This window comes from Camponotus vicinus, unplaced genomic scaffold, assembly GCF_025532165.1.
Source record: "Camponotus vicinus isolate PSW18456_S1 unplaced genomic scaffold, iyCamVici1.0 SCAF_9, whole genome shotgun sequence".
In the NCBI taxonomy this organism is placed as follows: Eukaryota; Metazoa; Arthropoda; class Insecta; order Hymenoptera; family Formicidae; genus Camponotus; species Camponotus vicinus.
The window spans coordinates 6,820,261-6,837,179 of NW_028141981.1; the positions used below are offsets into that span (position 1 = coordinate 6,820,261).

A 16,919-nucleotide genomic window follows, 5' to 3' on the forward strand; every position below is an offset into this window, starting at 1 on the left:
AATGAGATAACTTTTGTTTGACATTAATCGGTTATAAAAATGCATAAAACTGAATATACTTATCGATAATTTTTTTTATTTAGAATGATTAGATTGATTGCATTCGTTGGATAATAAAATTAATCTTAATAAAGCCGCCCCTCTCTCTCTCTCTCTCTCTCTCTCTCTCTCTCTCTCTCTCTCAAGTATTAAACAAACACTTCTTCTAATCTAAACATTTTTCAAAACTTACTGGTTTATAATTTTTGTGTTTCTCGGCAACAGAAATATTTCATAATATTATTGCAATGATTGAAAAATCGCTTTAAAATACATTAAAATAAATTATCAATAACGATAACGCATAATGTTACAATTATAATAATTGTTAATAATTATAAGAACAGTGAGAAATGAGTGTTATTTTTGTCATAATTATTGTAACAATTGTAGAATTAATATCGATGCCAATAATCGGGATTATGTCCTTCTAGAGTGACTCAGTGAAAAATAAATTGCGTTTTATCTCAATTATCTCTAAATAATATTTTTCATTCTTCTTCAAGCGATATTATTACGTTCCAGAAGCAATTTACGTTGTATACATCCCAAAGTTCGCTGGGGTGCCGTTGAAAAGTTTACCGATCCAGAAATGCGTCGGTGCCAGCGACAGAGCGGGCTTCTTCCGTCGGTGAACTTCCAACGGGATTTGATATCCCTCCACAACTCACCCTTACATATACTCATACATGGTGTGCCGGAACTATCAGCGTTTCTTTTATCTTCTTTAATTGGGCGGTGTCTCTTCATACAGTCCTCAATCGTCGACATTAATTATAAGTTGGTTACTATGTACATTTCTTTAAGAACTGGAGATAAAATTCTTTCCTCATTATTTATTTTTTAAGCTTTAAAATATTAATCATTCTTGTTATCAGATATTCATAGCTAAAAAATCATCGATATTGATTCGACTTGAATCGGATTATGGAATCTCAGTAATAATTTCACGGCACTCCTCGTGCATCCACCAAGCGATCGTTGTTCCAGTATACGAGGATTTATATTTTACAGTTTCGTTTTATTCTTCGATCAGTGGGTGGTCGAAGGATTTCGGTAGATAGGTCCGGATGTTATACGCGTTTGGCGTAAAACAGTATGATGGCCCGTTTAACTCGTTCTCAGACCGAGACGCGAATCCTTCCTCCTCTCGGCGGATCTTCAACCCCGCCGATCGGGTAAGGGCTGCAAGACATGTCGACATTATAGACGAGATCGGCGGCTCGGTTCTCTGCTCGCTCGAAGAAACCGGCGTATTTGCCGGATGTTAAAGGGCGTCTATAACCTGTCGGACAGGATGCTGGCGCGTACAACATCGACACGTCGCAATTGCCGGACGCGGGGATGGGAGAAAAACTCATCGCCGATCGATGGGTCCGTCAAACGAATTTCGATGTCGAGATTATTTATGAGATAGGTGTCGGTCGAAGCGACGTCGCCACCTCGATGGGATTTCTCGACGCGTACCGAGACCTACCGTTCGGAAAAAGAATACGGGGAAGGATGATTCTCTAGCCTCGAATACGATTCTTACACAAACCATATCTGTTAGTGGCTGACGCAGCGCGTTGAGAACTCTCGAGTCGCAATTTTTCTTTTATTTTTGATTCTAATTTTCAATCTAACATTTACTTTTATATATTATTAATGTAATTTTAATTATATATTATTTAACTTCCAGTTTTAATTTTATTAATTTATTAATTTATAATTAAATGATATTATTTAATTTATGGCTTTGTCGAAAACTTTTTTTTAAATTTCTAAAAGTGTTTGTTTTTTAATGTACTATAAAAAGGGGAGGACCAATTTCTATATAAATTAAATTAATTGAAGTCGATAAAATTTTGAAATTTTGTAAAACTCTTTCCCAGGCTATCGTATGTAGAAAATATTTAGAATTTTCGTAGAGAGATTCATGCTTAGAGATGATTCATGCTTTAAATTTCTTCAAGCAAAACCGGATCATATCATAGAAGTTATGAGAATGGAAGTCAGCTAATAATTACAGTTTTATAATAACGATCCGTCTTCCTCAAGAACATCCGGGATGATGAAAATGCAGACGGATTCCAGGCGCGAAAGAAACTCGCGTTTTCCACGGATCGATCAATCGATCAATATTCAACGTGCATGTTAATGCTCGATTCAGTTCCTTCGCGTATCCTTGCATACGTGACGTGCCGGGTAGGTCGCTTTTTCTATAGGTTTTGTAATAGCTGGCCGCGCGTCCCCGACGGACCTGATCTCATTTGTATGCAGCGCGCGTGGCCGCGAAGGGGCTTTCTAAGTAACGCAGTAATGACATACCCTGTCGTGGCGTGGAACAGTTTTCTCATTGTGTCGTTGAATGGTCGCGAATCGCGCGCGAGTTGATTTATCGACGACGTCAGGGAAATTCCTCATCCGGATCTTCCTTTTTCACGCATATCTGCCTATAAACGTTCGAGAAAATCATCATCCTTCCTGGAAGACATAATACTCTTTTCAACCCTAGCGGTTCTGCATTTCAGCGGATATTTTTAACCCTTTTTACGAACAAGTCTCTTTTTTTTTAAACATTTAAGATTTAAAAAGATCTAATTTTTAATATAAATTTAATAATATAAATTTTTATACAATATAAAATTTTTTAAAGGCTGTAATTTATGTATTAATTCTGCACTCTGTGCTTCAATAATCCATTAATTCTTGCACATATTAATAATATTGGATGAATTTATCATTTATATTTATAGTTAGAAGACATTGTAGTTTTTATAATTGATTTATTACATCTAATATTTTTCTTTAATTTATAATATATAAATAAAGATTAAATTATATTAGAACTTTGAAAGTCCTCCAATTGGCACATGGAATGCATAATCCAATCAGATTAAAATATATGGTCACATTTTTCTTTTTGTTAACATTAAATATTCACAATTTATTTTATTGAAAAACATAACATCCTTACATGATAATAAACGAATAATATATTGCGGCTACGTGCATAAGTTAAGATGGGATTATTGCGACGCGATAAAATTATCTAGGTTTATCGATAATGCCGTGATAGTGTGGTCATTCAATAAACTCATGAGAAATAAAAATATTAAGAAGTGCCAGGTTTTATCCATGTGTATTTGCGTATGATATAGATGTATTGGAATTTGCTCTTAAGCTTAATTTATACCTCTGGTGTTGTTTATTCAATTCTAGTGTAATCGGATAAGAAATACGATAGCGTTTCCTTTTTTTCTACTTCTTTTTCATATGCTATCATCAGTCGTCATATAAATGCGCCTGAGAAATAATATCGCAGATAAGATAATACAAAGTGAATTATCTCTGCATTTTTATGATATTTAATATACATTACATACGTTCTTAATATTCTTCTATGGTTATCGTGTTTATTTTATCCTCGCACATATTTAAATAAATAATGAAATGTAAACTTTGAAAACTCAACGCTAGTTAAACGCGTATGTTTCCAATTATGATTACAACTAATTACATTCTCTTATAACTCTTATATGCTCTTATAACTAATTACATGCTCAACTTCAGCATTTTTTAACGGCTGCGGTCGTCTAATTATGCAAGGAGTTTCAATTATGGCAGAAACTTATATGGATAGATATAAAAGTTTTAAGAAACTAATATGTACTATTCTCAACAATCAATCGTGTTAAACGTACGTGTAAAACACTTTTCACAGTTCAGGCGTTAATTCACAAGGTACCGTCGGTCGTAAAATGATTTGTTAAAGGCAAAAAACGATACATGCGTTCAATTAGAAGAACCTATAAAAGCGCTCTTCTTTTCTTTCTCTCTCTCTCTCTTTCATATCTCTCTCCCTCCTGAAATACTAGCATACCTTCTGTATCATTATAATTAATCACAAATATTTATTACATTTTCTCATGCATGTAAGCATACCGCCAAAGGCAATTAGCGAAACAATTGCATGAAAAAAGAAAGATTTCTTTAGTCTGTCGAGCTCGACGATATCCGCGTTAATGTCGGCGTCTCGCTGAAGACGCCGCCCATGGATATATCTTCGTTGTAATTAGTTCATTAATGCTAGATACGTTTTACATATTCAATTTGCCGACATTATCCGCACGGCAATCTGTGCGAACACAGCACGTGCAGATATAATCCTGCACATAAACGTCCCGTGCATCGATCGCGAGATGGAGATTAAACTCTGATTCTACATATGAACAATATTGCTTATTATAATTCATCGCTCAATCAATTCAAAAATCAACGCAGAGACTTTATAGTCTAGAAATTATAGTCTAATTCATCAAAATCTTTAAATCTTCTGCCGCTTGTAATCCCGAATTATTTATCGATAAATAATCACCGAGACAATAGCAACACTTATTTCTAAAATACAATGCACATTGAATTGTTTCTACAATATTCTGTATATCGGAAATCAAATGACTTCGTTCAGTGATCTGCATCGATGTTTCTCAAGTAATGATTTTGCTGCGAAATCTCATTTTCAAGTTTTAAGCGACACTGATTGCACTTCGTTGGAAAAAAAAGCGTTCAATGGTGGCACGAATTTCGAGGAATTAAGACGATTTATCAGGTCGGCAACAGTTCTTTCAACTTGCGTAATCCGGTGACTGCAATTCGGCACTGTCGTGCCCAAGAAGGTCAATGGACTCGGCGAAGTCGGGCTCCGGTTGTCGATGACGCTCGCGGATGCTGGACAGGTATCGGCGTTAGCGACAAAATGACCCGCGAGAAAAACGAGATCCGGGTGATAAATCAGGGATATGGCATTCCTAAGATAGCGTACGCTATACCTAAAAGTCATTACGATGGCAAAATAATTCCCAACTAAGTAAAGCGATAAATACATAATGCATCCGACGAGTTTCCCACACGCGCCCGCTCGTGCGCTCTGTCCATCTCTCTCTTTCTCTTTCTCACTGTCGATGTCGTGGCAAATGCAGTTGCCTCGCCGCAGTTCCATGAAATACTGCATCAACCCGCGAGCGAGCGCGCATCATGCTTCTCGTCGCGGATTTATTTGCACGATAGACGGGGACCATTCTCAGAAGATGCATCTTGAAGGTGCTTTTTGCGACGCGTGCGCGACGTCGTTGTCATCAGGCAAGACACATGAAGAGATGCAAAGTCGAAGTCGAGGAGCTAAACGGCAAGAAATCGCCGTGGGAAAATAGCGGAAAAGCAGGCCGCTTTAATAATGAATGCGATTTGTAATGCGCGACAAAGAGAATGTTCACGATGAAATTGTTCGTACGATATGATGGAAGTTATTCATCGGCAAAAAGATAACGGCTTATACTGTAAAGAATATCACAGAATAAAAATCAATATTTTTTTCTTATTTTTTATCTCAATTGTTAATCTAATATATATTTACTTTGATGCTTGTATATTTAAGTTGATGATGAGTACAGTCAGATCACTCTCTTTGGAAATTACATATTTAATTTATAGTTTTGTTGAAAGCTCTTTTAAATGTTAAAATCAGAGAGAAGATTTCCGTTTATTCTATTTGAAATACAAAAGTATATTTATAGGAAAGAAAACTCAATTCTCATATAAATTAAACTTATTAAAATTTTTTAGAGTCCTTTCCTCAACATTTTCAAATGCTAAACAATAGAACACTTCCAAGAAATATGTCGATACATATAAGTATATCATTAATACTTTGATGTTCAAATTTTAATTATAGATGTTTAGCATTTATAGTTGCTTGCAATACTTCCAGGACAATGATAGTTCTAAAAGATGTCATGCGACAAATTTACGGGGACAATTGTTTAGTTCATCATAGGATATATTTCTCATGATCAAGTTTAATAATACTGAGCCCTTCTGCAAGCATCGATGGCATACACGAATCCGAGTCTGTCTGTTCCAATAGAGAATTTACTGAATCTTTTATTCACGTCAATAAAAATGACGGTGAAATCAAGAGAAAAAATAACCGCGAGCGAAATTCAGAGCAGCTACGAATAAATACACTTTCATTCTTGACACTCGATATAAGTCGCGGGATTTACCTAATGATTATCTAAGTCTAGGCTAATGGTTATCTAAGGCTTTATCTCATTTATCATACGTTCGATAAACGAAGAATATAAGATTCTTGATTATTCAATCATCTCACTCGATATCACTAGTCGCGAGTTTTTCTCGATAATTCTATAAATGCACTATTGCTTTCTCGTGCTTGCCATTTTATTCTTCTTTATTACAACGGAAAAAATGCAAGAATATTTTTTAAATTAATTCTCATTTGCGAATAAAAATATATAATAATTACCATTTTGCCAACTGATACACGTTAGCGATTATACGTACAGTCGCGATTAATTTAAAATGATTGCAACTGTGTGTATTTTAAGTTTAAAAATATTCCATTGGAACTTCTCATTGTAAATCTAATTGTTTAGTCGCGGTAGATAAAAAGCACGCGTGTAAGCAGGGAAAGAGTGGGCGGAGGGATCATAAATAAGCCACTTCCTATGCTCGCAAGAATTATTCGTAGTGCGATACTTCCTTTTTTTTCCGTGTAAACGGAATACTATGCGTAACTCGTTTCGTCTAATTTCATTCAATTACACTATTTTATGCAAACGGACAGAGCGCAGCCGGCAATAGGCCGCTAATTACGCTGAATAAAGCTCGGAATGGTCGATGCTTCGTATATTTATATCAGTACAAGATCACAATTAAGAATATTCCACTGCGGTTCCGTGACGAATTTTAATATTCTATATACTTACTTCTTCCGCTTACTTATCTCTCCCCGCTGGATTTCTTTTCTACCTTAATTAGCCAGGTTGGCGTGTCATTCTGCGAATATTAAAATAATCACTTATATACGGCTGCGCGCAAATTGTCGATGATCCCGCGATGTTTAATATGGTATACGCGATATACGAAGATGTATCTTTGCATCTTTTCCGATTATTCGAGGACATTAAGTCAAAAGCAACGATGCAACCCTCATAATTATCTCATTCGGAGCTTATACATATTTACTTTGATACTTGCAATACCCTTCGCCGCAATTACACTCATTATTCACGCGGCAATGAAACGCCAGATTCTCTTTAACAACTTTTGCAATTAATCAGCGTGCGAGGACATAGTTAACATAGTTACACCTGGAAACAAGAAATAGAAATAATAAAAAAAATAGAAATAATTTATGGCGCACTGAGAGAGATTTCATAATTGGATTCTTGCGCTTGTAATTGGACTAATAATTCGCATAAATTAATGCCGAAACTGGCCAATTAGTATAAAGTGATAAACTTGCCGCCGAGGTACACTTCCTCCCGTCTCGCCATTTCTTAAATAACCTTGCGAACATTTCGGCGCATTTGTGTGCGCCGCAATCATTAAGACTGAGTTCAATAACATTACTTTAGAATAAAGAATAAAATGATAGATAAAATTATCAGTGAAATATCCATAATAAAAAGATAGATATGTATAATAGACTTTTAAATTCACATTTATCAGATATTATTCATTAATTGAAAAAAATAAATTATTTTTATTATTATAATATCTGGAATTATAGAGAATTCTCATAATCTCTCTCACAAAATGGAGATGTACTTGTGAAATATATTATTTTAAATTGCTGTAGAAGGATATTAAAATCTAATCTTCGAACTATAGATATATAAAGAATTTAATTTAATTTAATAATTAGTATATAATAAAAAATTTTATAATGTATAATAATAATGAAAAGCATTATAATATTAATATAATTAATATTTAATTTAATTGTTTTCTTATCTTACATCTATGCTTCAAACGGATATCGTTTCTCGATTGTTTCTCGTTAGTTTTGTGTCTTTTTACCGTGTTTTCTTCGACATTTTACAATCTTCCCAGCAAGATAGGATGCATATACTTCACGAGAATTATGGAGGGTAAGAATTTCGCTATCAACAATCGTTCTCAGCAATACCAAGCCGTTCCCGACACGAAGGATCTGGAGATCGTCGGTAGTAACAAGCCTTGCAAAACATGCCATGAAGTATGCCTTTCCTCGTATATTTAGGTTATAAGTGCTATGATACTTTACTGGTCCATTCTTATCTTTGGATCATACATCTTCTTATACTTCCATTTAGCATCTTATCTAACGTTACGTATAATCACCATTCGTGAGCATCTGAAATATAAATACGATTCAATTTAGATAATAAATTTAGATAATCTGACGATAATTAAATAATCTTGAATATCTTAATTTAATAAACATTAAAAAACTACATTTATTGCTGTAATAATAAATTAAATACGCGAAGAAACCTTGAACTTAATAAGATAGATATAAAAATATTTTTTGCTCTATATGTTAGTGAACAGAAAATATAAGAGATTATTCTTTTATTATTATTATTATTCGATACAAAATTGTTATTATGCGATAATTCAATCATTCATCTTTCTCTTCTTTTTTCAAGATTAAAATAAAGACCGAGATTCTGGATGAGATTGAGAATTTTTCGGCCAACGATGAGCTGGATATCGAGCCGCATGTCAGGACGTCGCGTCCATCGGAAAATGTATCGCGCCATGAAAATTCCGAACAGATCCCAAAATCGGACTGTCAAAGAAATGCAAGCGTTTCGCTTTTTCGGAGACAAATGGACGAGTACACTGACTTAAAGGAATACATCGTGGCATTGACAAGAGGAAGGCTTTTAATGTGCAACGTCTGCAGGATTGAATTTCCGAACGAGATCGAATTCGGGATTCACATGATTGGACACAGCCATGAAAAATTTCTCCAGTGCGGATTTTGCAAAAAACAATTCTCACGGTATGAACGATAACCAAATGATAGAAAATTTTACTTTAGCTTATCATGTTATGATTAGAGAAGAGAATTTTATTTATCTAAAGTAAAAAAACGAATAAAATCTAATTAAAATGATATCTTTTTTATGTGTATAAATTTGCCACATATTACTTATTCAAAACACAGAACATCATAATGGATGTTTAAAACACATAGTCCGATATTGCTGTATCTTCACTGGCCTGAAACGGCCTTCATTGCTACACAGAGTGTTTATTACTAATAATGCAATTACCTTTTCCATCAAGATCGTCAACCTTAAAGAATCACCTGCATATGCATTTTATTCCGAAGCCTTTCGCGTGCAGACAATGTGAGCTCCAATTTCAGGTAGTTAATGCTAATATAATCATATTCGTACATAATAATCGTCCTGATATCAGATCTTCGAACTCTTTGCTGCACAAACTGCCGTACTTACTCCGTATTTATTTTAATGAATACTCAGTGAAATATCTGTTGCAAAATTACAATCAATCTATCCACTAATCTAATCGATAAGAAAAATCGAGGTCCTAATGATGTTTTAAAAGATACGCGAAAAATTAAATGCCTTCAAATATCTCTTAATCTTTCATCCTAGTGCTTTTCATGTCGCTTAAAATCTATTTATTTATCCAGGTAATTTTACAATAATTTTATATACGTGATTTTGTCGCAGAAAAAACGTGCTTTGAAGAAACACTACGTCGAAGCGCACGCACGAGAAAGAACGTTCGAGTGTTCTATTTGCAAGAAAAAATTGCTGCACCACCGATCGCTACGCGATCACAAACTGATGCACGCTAACGCGAGGCTCCACAAGTGTACGACTTGCGGCAAGGGTTTTCCAAGGTCCAGCAGTCTCCGGACTCACATGATCGTCCACACAGCGGACTCGCCGTTCGCGTGCGATCTCTGTCCGGCAAGGTTCAAGAGATCGTCGGTGCTGAAGACGCATAAGCTGACGCACACGGGCGTGAGAAGATTCGAGTGCGACATCTGCAAGCATCGGTTCCACCTGAAAGGCGCGCTCAAGCATCATATATTGGCGCATTATGGTGTGTGAGCTCTTGTGAATATTCTCACAACTTCTCTCACCCGGTATGAGGAAGCTGAACGTTCTTCTGTTGTTCTTTGACGATCAGAGATCCGCTATTTATATGTATCTCTGTTACCTTTTTCTCTTTTCTTTCTCTCTTTCTTCGCGCGCCTCGAGACATCGCCGAGGACCATCAACTTCTCATATAAATCCAGCGAAGCGTTTAGTCTGTGAAACGATCATCCCGGACAAAAGAACGTACCGAGATAATCGGTAGCGCTCGGTTCGCAACGCGTACAAATGATTATGCATAAACGCATTCTTCAACACGCTTAAATACACCTGCTCATCTCTGTGCACGACCTCGGGCGTTCCACGGCGGAAATGTATTCCGGACTTTTAATTAACCTCTGTCTAACCGAGGTGAATGTATGGAAGAGCCAACTTCGCCTCTCCGGCCGCGAATCTTCGACCTGTTGCTTGAAAAATCTGTCCTTCCACGATTCTTTAAAAATATTACGGTTATTAATATCGCATGTCTGTGATTTATGCTTTGCATACCGAGATAATTATTGGTTAGTGAATGATTTGTATATATCCATATGTAACTGTTACATAGGAATATATTCCTTTTTTCCTACAATATCGATATTTTAAAGACGATTAAGAAAGAAACCCAATGTACGATTCGCGACCAAAATATGTACTTGTCATTTTCAAAATTGATTTTAATCTTTTAAACAAATTTTTACATTATTAAGGTTTGAAATATTTTGCGTTTTACATGAATGGTCTTTAGATTTCTGATAAACTGCAAAATGTAAAAGAGAAAAGATTATAAGCAACATCGCATAAATCTAACTCAATTTGCAGGTATCAGACCCTATAAATGCGAAGATTGCGGCAAGAGCTACAGGAGGTCCTGGGGTCTCAAGGTGCACAGGTATCGACATACCGGTATAAAGCAATTCGAGTGCGACTTCTGCAAGCTGCGCTTCAGCGTGAAGACAAAGTTGGCGAATCATATTTATACGCATACCGGCGAGAAACCGTACAAGTGTGATATTTGCGGTCGTCAATACTGTGAGAGATATCAGTTGAAGGCGCATAAGGATACACGACATTATTCTGCAACTCGTTGAAACTGAAGATCATATAAATCTTATTTTTTTAGCCAAAGTTATTAAAAAGTCTGATTAAACGATTAAAGTAAATTAAAATTACCAAACGTGCATTATTAAACATATAATGATACATAATGATGATAGAGAAGATAAAGAATAAAGAAGAGTGTCTGCAAGGATTATTGTAAAAATTTGTTTGTAAATTTCGTCTTCCCCTTTAAATCGAGAAAAATATATTGAGAAAGAACGTATTAAATTATATCTTGCAAAAATCGCTCGATAACATTTTTACAATCGCGAATCGCGTGGTGCGCTAATTTCGAAACGTAGATATCGTCGGCGCGATTAATTTAATTATTGCCGGTCGCGATTGCTTATAATAAGACCTGACTTGATACAATGGCCGGCCATCATTTCATTCGTGATCAAATCTATCCTCACGGATACCGTTCGCGTTTGCATGCCCGTGAAGCTTAATAAGGCATGGCCTTAATAAGCACTTCGCCGCAGAACAAAACACCGATTAATCCCAGACCGGACTGGACCGACTCCGATACGGATTGGTTCGAGCTGCCTGCCAACTCGCGCGCAGGATAGGTCTCGGCTCTTAGGTTCGCGTCATCAACGTATTGTATATAATCACAGTCTTTATTCGATATTGCTCGAACGTGATCCCACCGGGATCATCGAACGGCGCTGCGAAATTAATGCAACTTCCAAGACGTAACAGTCCTTTGAAAGTAATTATTTACTTTCCAAGCTATGTACACACTCATACACGTTTCGTTGTATCGGCATAGCGTACGTTATACTTAGCCGTATATACAATTGTTTACGTAATTTACATTCCTGTCGTGGAGAGAAATCAGATTTCGCAATACAGATAGCTCACGTAGTCTTCCTACTACGACAACATCTAAAAAATTAATTATTTCTTCCTTGATTTCGTAAAAACTTGCAACCATGTGAAAGAAATAAAATAATAATCACGCGACGACTCTCACTTCGTTTCTACTGGCTTCGCACATAGATGCCTTTGGCAATAATTATAAAAATGGAACTTTATTATTGTTTGTAAGAAAGCAATATTTTTTTCTTGGTTGCTATCAATTGCAATCTCTCAAACTTAGAATGTATTAGAAGAAGAACCAGAGGAAGTATTATAAGTATTAAAAGAGTAAAAAATTTGCGAGAACATAAAACATGCAACTATCCACGAAAATACTAATGTAACGATACTAATATAACGTCTTTAGCGAGAGAGAATCCTGAGCACGTGGGCCTCGCTTATGTCGCCGCACGTGAGAATGGTGCTTTAAGGTGCGTGGACACAGCAGGGGCTGGTACGCGGCAATCTGAGATGCTCCGTTTCTTATCAGATCGCATCTCTGATTCGCGTGCCTTGCGGCTAAACTCTTTGACAGTGCCGACACGTACCCGCCTTTTGACCTCGTTTTTCTATTTAGGCCTAGCAGGAAATAAAAAGAAGAGAAAAAAATATTTTTACAATTTACATTTTGTATATTAAATGATAGAGAATTTTTGAATAGATAAACGATTAAAAAATATATAAAAAATATAAAAAGTTATTGAAGAATATATAAACGCTCTACTCTAAAATAATTTATATATTTTATTATCTTACGAAATTCAATTATATATTAAGTTACCGTATATACGTGTGTAAGATACCTGTATCTATGAATCAGTTTAAAATACACAATTATGCTTGCACCTACGTGTTATATAATGGAACAAGTTGCAATCAAATATGCCAGTCGTAATAAAACTTCTCTCGGGCACGGGAGAAGTTTCGTTTAACGATTTTTTGTAATAGCGATTATATACAGCTGGGGTTTATGAAATATTTATAAATCAATTATGCAATCCACTCGAAAGCGTACTAAGTAGACCGTCATAATTTCGTCTGACTTATCGACAACTTTGATAAAAAGTAAATATTTTAATAATTTGCTTTCCTTTTCACATATGATTCATCTTCTGCTTCTCTTGCACTTTTATATAATACACGTATAATTTAAGAGAATATATAATTAAAGAGAGGTTTATATATATTGTATATATATACAACCTATGCAATGAAAATTCATTTGAGATAAGACTTAAGTTTTAGAGAATTTTCGATACAATATTTTTATGAATATAGTCTTAATTTGAATCTTGTGCAACCCTACGAAGAATCGTTTTATTAGAAATGTCTCTTTTAATTTGATGTTATATTACATAGGTTGTATATATAAAAGTTTTGTATATATATATGTCTCTTTCTTTAATTATATATTTTCCTGAATTATATGTATATTGTATGAATACGACGTAATAGATTCAAGAGATGTAGACAGTTGATGGATATTCGAAAAATTAAAGTTGCATGAGATACTAAAAATAGTCTTGATATTGTTTTATTTTGTCTCGAAATTCGAGACAAAATCTTTAATTAAATAAGATTTTTAATTAATTATCAAGACAAGATTAAGATTGTTAAGATTATTGATTTTTAAATAAAGAAATAGGTGTATTTCTAAATAAGTATATATATACATTTCAGCTTTATTTAAAAACCAATAATCTTAACAATCTTAATCTTGTCTTCATAGTTAATTAAAAATCGTATTTAATTAAAGATCTTGTCTCGAATTTCGAGACAAAATAAGACAATATCAAGACTACGTTTAGTATCTCATGCAATTTTAATTCTTCGAATTCAGCTTTGTTTAAAAACCAATAATCTTAGCAATCTTAGTCTTAATATTGTCTTGATAACTAATTAAAAGTCTCGATAAAATTTCAAGATAAAACAAGGCGATATCAAGACTATTTTTAGTATCTCATACAACTTTAATTCTTCGAATATCCAACAACAATGTATATCTCTTAAGTCTATTATATTGTGTTCATCAAGAGTAAACTGCTGATGATTCAATTTCTAACCCTAAATGAAAAGATATAATTCTAAGGCAGACAGTTATAGTTATACTTTCAACAGATTGCGTAAGAGTTCGTTTCCTATATGACCGAGACTCGTCCTGCCTATACGCGACTTGAACATATGGTTTCCTCGCAACAGTAATTTAAATACGCGGATTTCATGTTCATATCTCTTGTCTAATTATGCCCGCGCTTCGTGAAATCTACCATCTGACAGTCTGCGTTACACACAGCGGCACGCAGAGAGTCACGCCAAGTCCTAATTATTTAGATAACAATCATAGCGGTTTTAATTATTATTCCCTCTCCCTTCTATCGCTGCTCCGTTCGCCAGTATGCTAATGGCACTTAATGCAGATAGCAACGCCGATATTAAAATTTTTGCCATACTGCTTACTAATTGCGAACGCGCGTCCAACGGACGATGATGGATTGGAAAACTCGAGAAACAACCATCAGCTATGTTATCATTTCTGTTACGTAATACGACCGTTTTTCCAGCTAGCTGATATAAAGTACGACGGGAAATGCTTATTTATGTAAATTTATTAAATAGTAGTAATATAGATCGGCATTATAGATTGCAAGCCAAAATAACGTAACGAAGAGAAATAAAACTCGCTCATTTATTCTGTCTGAGATACGTACGTTACGTATACCTCTGTTGGATATAATCTCCATGTTATAATAACTTATTTATAACATGAATGCAGATTATATAATTTTCAATCTATACGTTTCACCTTCGAATAAGTTGGATAAGTTGGAACGTTCCCAAAGGCTGTTGAAAAAATGAAGGAAAGAATCAAAAACGCAGCGGATGGCTCCGCGAAGATCCGTAAAAGAAAAATGGGACGAAGCATATTAAATAACGACGATGTCGATTAGTATTGACAACGGCGATTAAAGAGCCCGAATTGCCAGTCGGTAATGACCGAGCAGGCTGTGGGAGCAGTGAGCACTGTAATTTCATTGATAATATTTAAATACGGGCTTTTGATAGCTGTCTTCTCTCGGCTGGCATTAGCGCAGGCCCGAAGGCTTCCTCTCCCCCTCTCCCCCTATCCCAATCGTCCGAATCATCCGCCCCTAAAAGAAAGAGATGGGCAGAGAGGCGTACTATTTATCGACCTGGTCCCATCATTATTTCATCGAACTCTTTCATCGCCTTGCCTCGTTAATCGATGACCCGTAAAGACGAAACTCGATCGCCAGAGACTCGAGACAGTTTGCCGAGCATTTGAATTGTAGCGAAAAATTGTTTTTCAATCTTGATTACATGATGATTAAATTATTTCTATAATCCTATGAAATCCTCTTCATGCTCGTTTCCGGTTTTCATTCCGATCGATCGCATTACCAATAATTTACAAATAATACGGGCGGATATACCATAAAAAAAAAGCTAGAAAGAGAATGAGAGAGAGAGAGAGAGAAAAAACGGATGGTGAGAGATCGACGGTATAAATTATAATGTAAATGAGATGCGATAGTTATTTGCTTAAATATACATGGGAATTGTTTAGCGCACGACCGCGCACCTTTAATTAACGCGACTCTACCGTGATTACAATCGCAGGCCGCGCAATTCTAGGGTTAATGTGCATTTAATTCACAATACACGGAGAGAAACAACGCGGATAGCATGACCGACGTATTTCTTTGACTTTCATCTCTCTCGGCCAACACGATATTTATAATTCAAGTACCGACAAAATGTAATCGCTTCGCACGCATAAAATGATAATGTTTTTTTACGCATATAAAATGATGTATACTCCTCTTTTTTCTAGATTATTGATTACGAGAAATATAAAATTGTTTTATGAATCTCATATCAATTATGTTTGTTTTAAAAAGAAAAAATTCTCTTGAACGCATATAAACAGAAAAATCAGAAATTATTAAAATTTAATTTTATGTTTAATATTTACATGCGTAAGTGTATTTGTATATTTTTATAGAGATAATTGAGTGCAAAATAATATTTTAAATTTTAATAAGATATGAATTGCCCCGCGCCGTCAGATTTTCGAATGCATATTTAAAGAGGTAGAAAATTAAAAACAAATGGATGAGATTTTTGTACATAAATATCATCCGATACAATCTAATTGGACATGAAATTAAGTCAACGAAATTCCGATAAAAATATCAGCGTAGCGCGGTGAAATTTAAAATTTATATTTTCTGTCTGCGCAAACGTACGTTGATGCATCCGTCATCTTTTTCTACAGAGTAAGAGTCTCCTGAGTGCATAATTGCACTACTGTATACAACCTTCTCCATCGAGAAACTTTGCTGAGAAACTTCATCATCTTGTTAAAAAAAACAAAAAAAAATATTTAATCAAAGCAGCATTTCTTGTAGCGCAAAGAAATTGAATCTACCGTATTGAAAGTATATAAATGAATTAACGACATCGACAGAAGTATTGTGAGTAATGAATAAAGTAATGCGACCAATTAATTTAATTTTGTACATATAAGAAGCAGATAATAATATATATTTTTAATTAATAGAAATATGTTTAAAGATGTAATTAGATTCGTAGTAATAAACTAAAATTAGAGAGAAAATTACGAGCTAATTCTTACGTGATAGAATTTTCTAATCCACGACACGTCACTTCGATCAATTTACGATCCCGTGCAATTCACATTAATCCGATTGATTTCCTACGATTTTAACGGTTCATGGTCACGAGAAGGCGGAGATGTCGCATGCTCGATCGCCGCACCCAACATCTACCGTTGACATGAATGACAGTAGGTTTTCGTCGATTCATCTCGTCTGGCTCTGTTCCAGTCCGGTCAAGCGGCTTTCTATGCCAGTATCGGCGTAAATATATCTCTGTCTAAAGTAGATCTTACTTCTAAGGTCAATACGAGATAATTCAAGCCTGCAA

At 35.1% G+C, this 16,919-nt stretch overlaps 1 protein-coding gene and 1 long non-coding RNA gene across 2 annotated transcripts; one reads left to right on the forward strand and one right to left on the reverse strand.

Annotated features, from left to right (window-relative positions):
- Positions 1 to 7,714: 7,714 nt before the first annotated feature.
- Positions 7,715 to 16,715, reverse strand: LOC145976860 (uncharacterized). The gene is made up of 2 exons (XR_014440330.1): positions 16,609 to 16,715; positions 7,715 to 8,224 (listed from the first exon to the last, which is right to left on the reverse strand). It is a non-coding gene; the product is annotated as an uncharacterized LOC145976860 (long non-coding RNA).
- On the forward strand, positions 7,877 to 11,166 carry LOC145976855 (uncharacterized). The gene is made up of 5 exons (XM_083108307.1): positions 7,877 to 8,086; positions 8,520 to 8,878; positions 9,166 to 9,247; positions 9,579 to 9,957; positions 10,812 to 11,166. Exons 1-5 carry the CDS (start codon positions 7,973 to 7,975, stop codon positions 11,078 to 11,080), a joined length of 1,203 nt encoding a protein of 400 aa, XP_082964433.1. The 5' UTR covers positions 7,877 to 7,972; the 3' UTR covers positions 11,081 to 11,166.
- Positions 16,716 to 16,919: the final 204 nt, after the last annotated feature.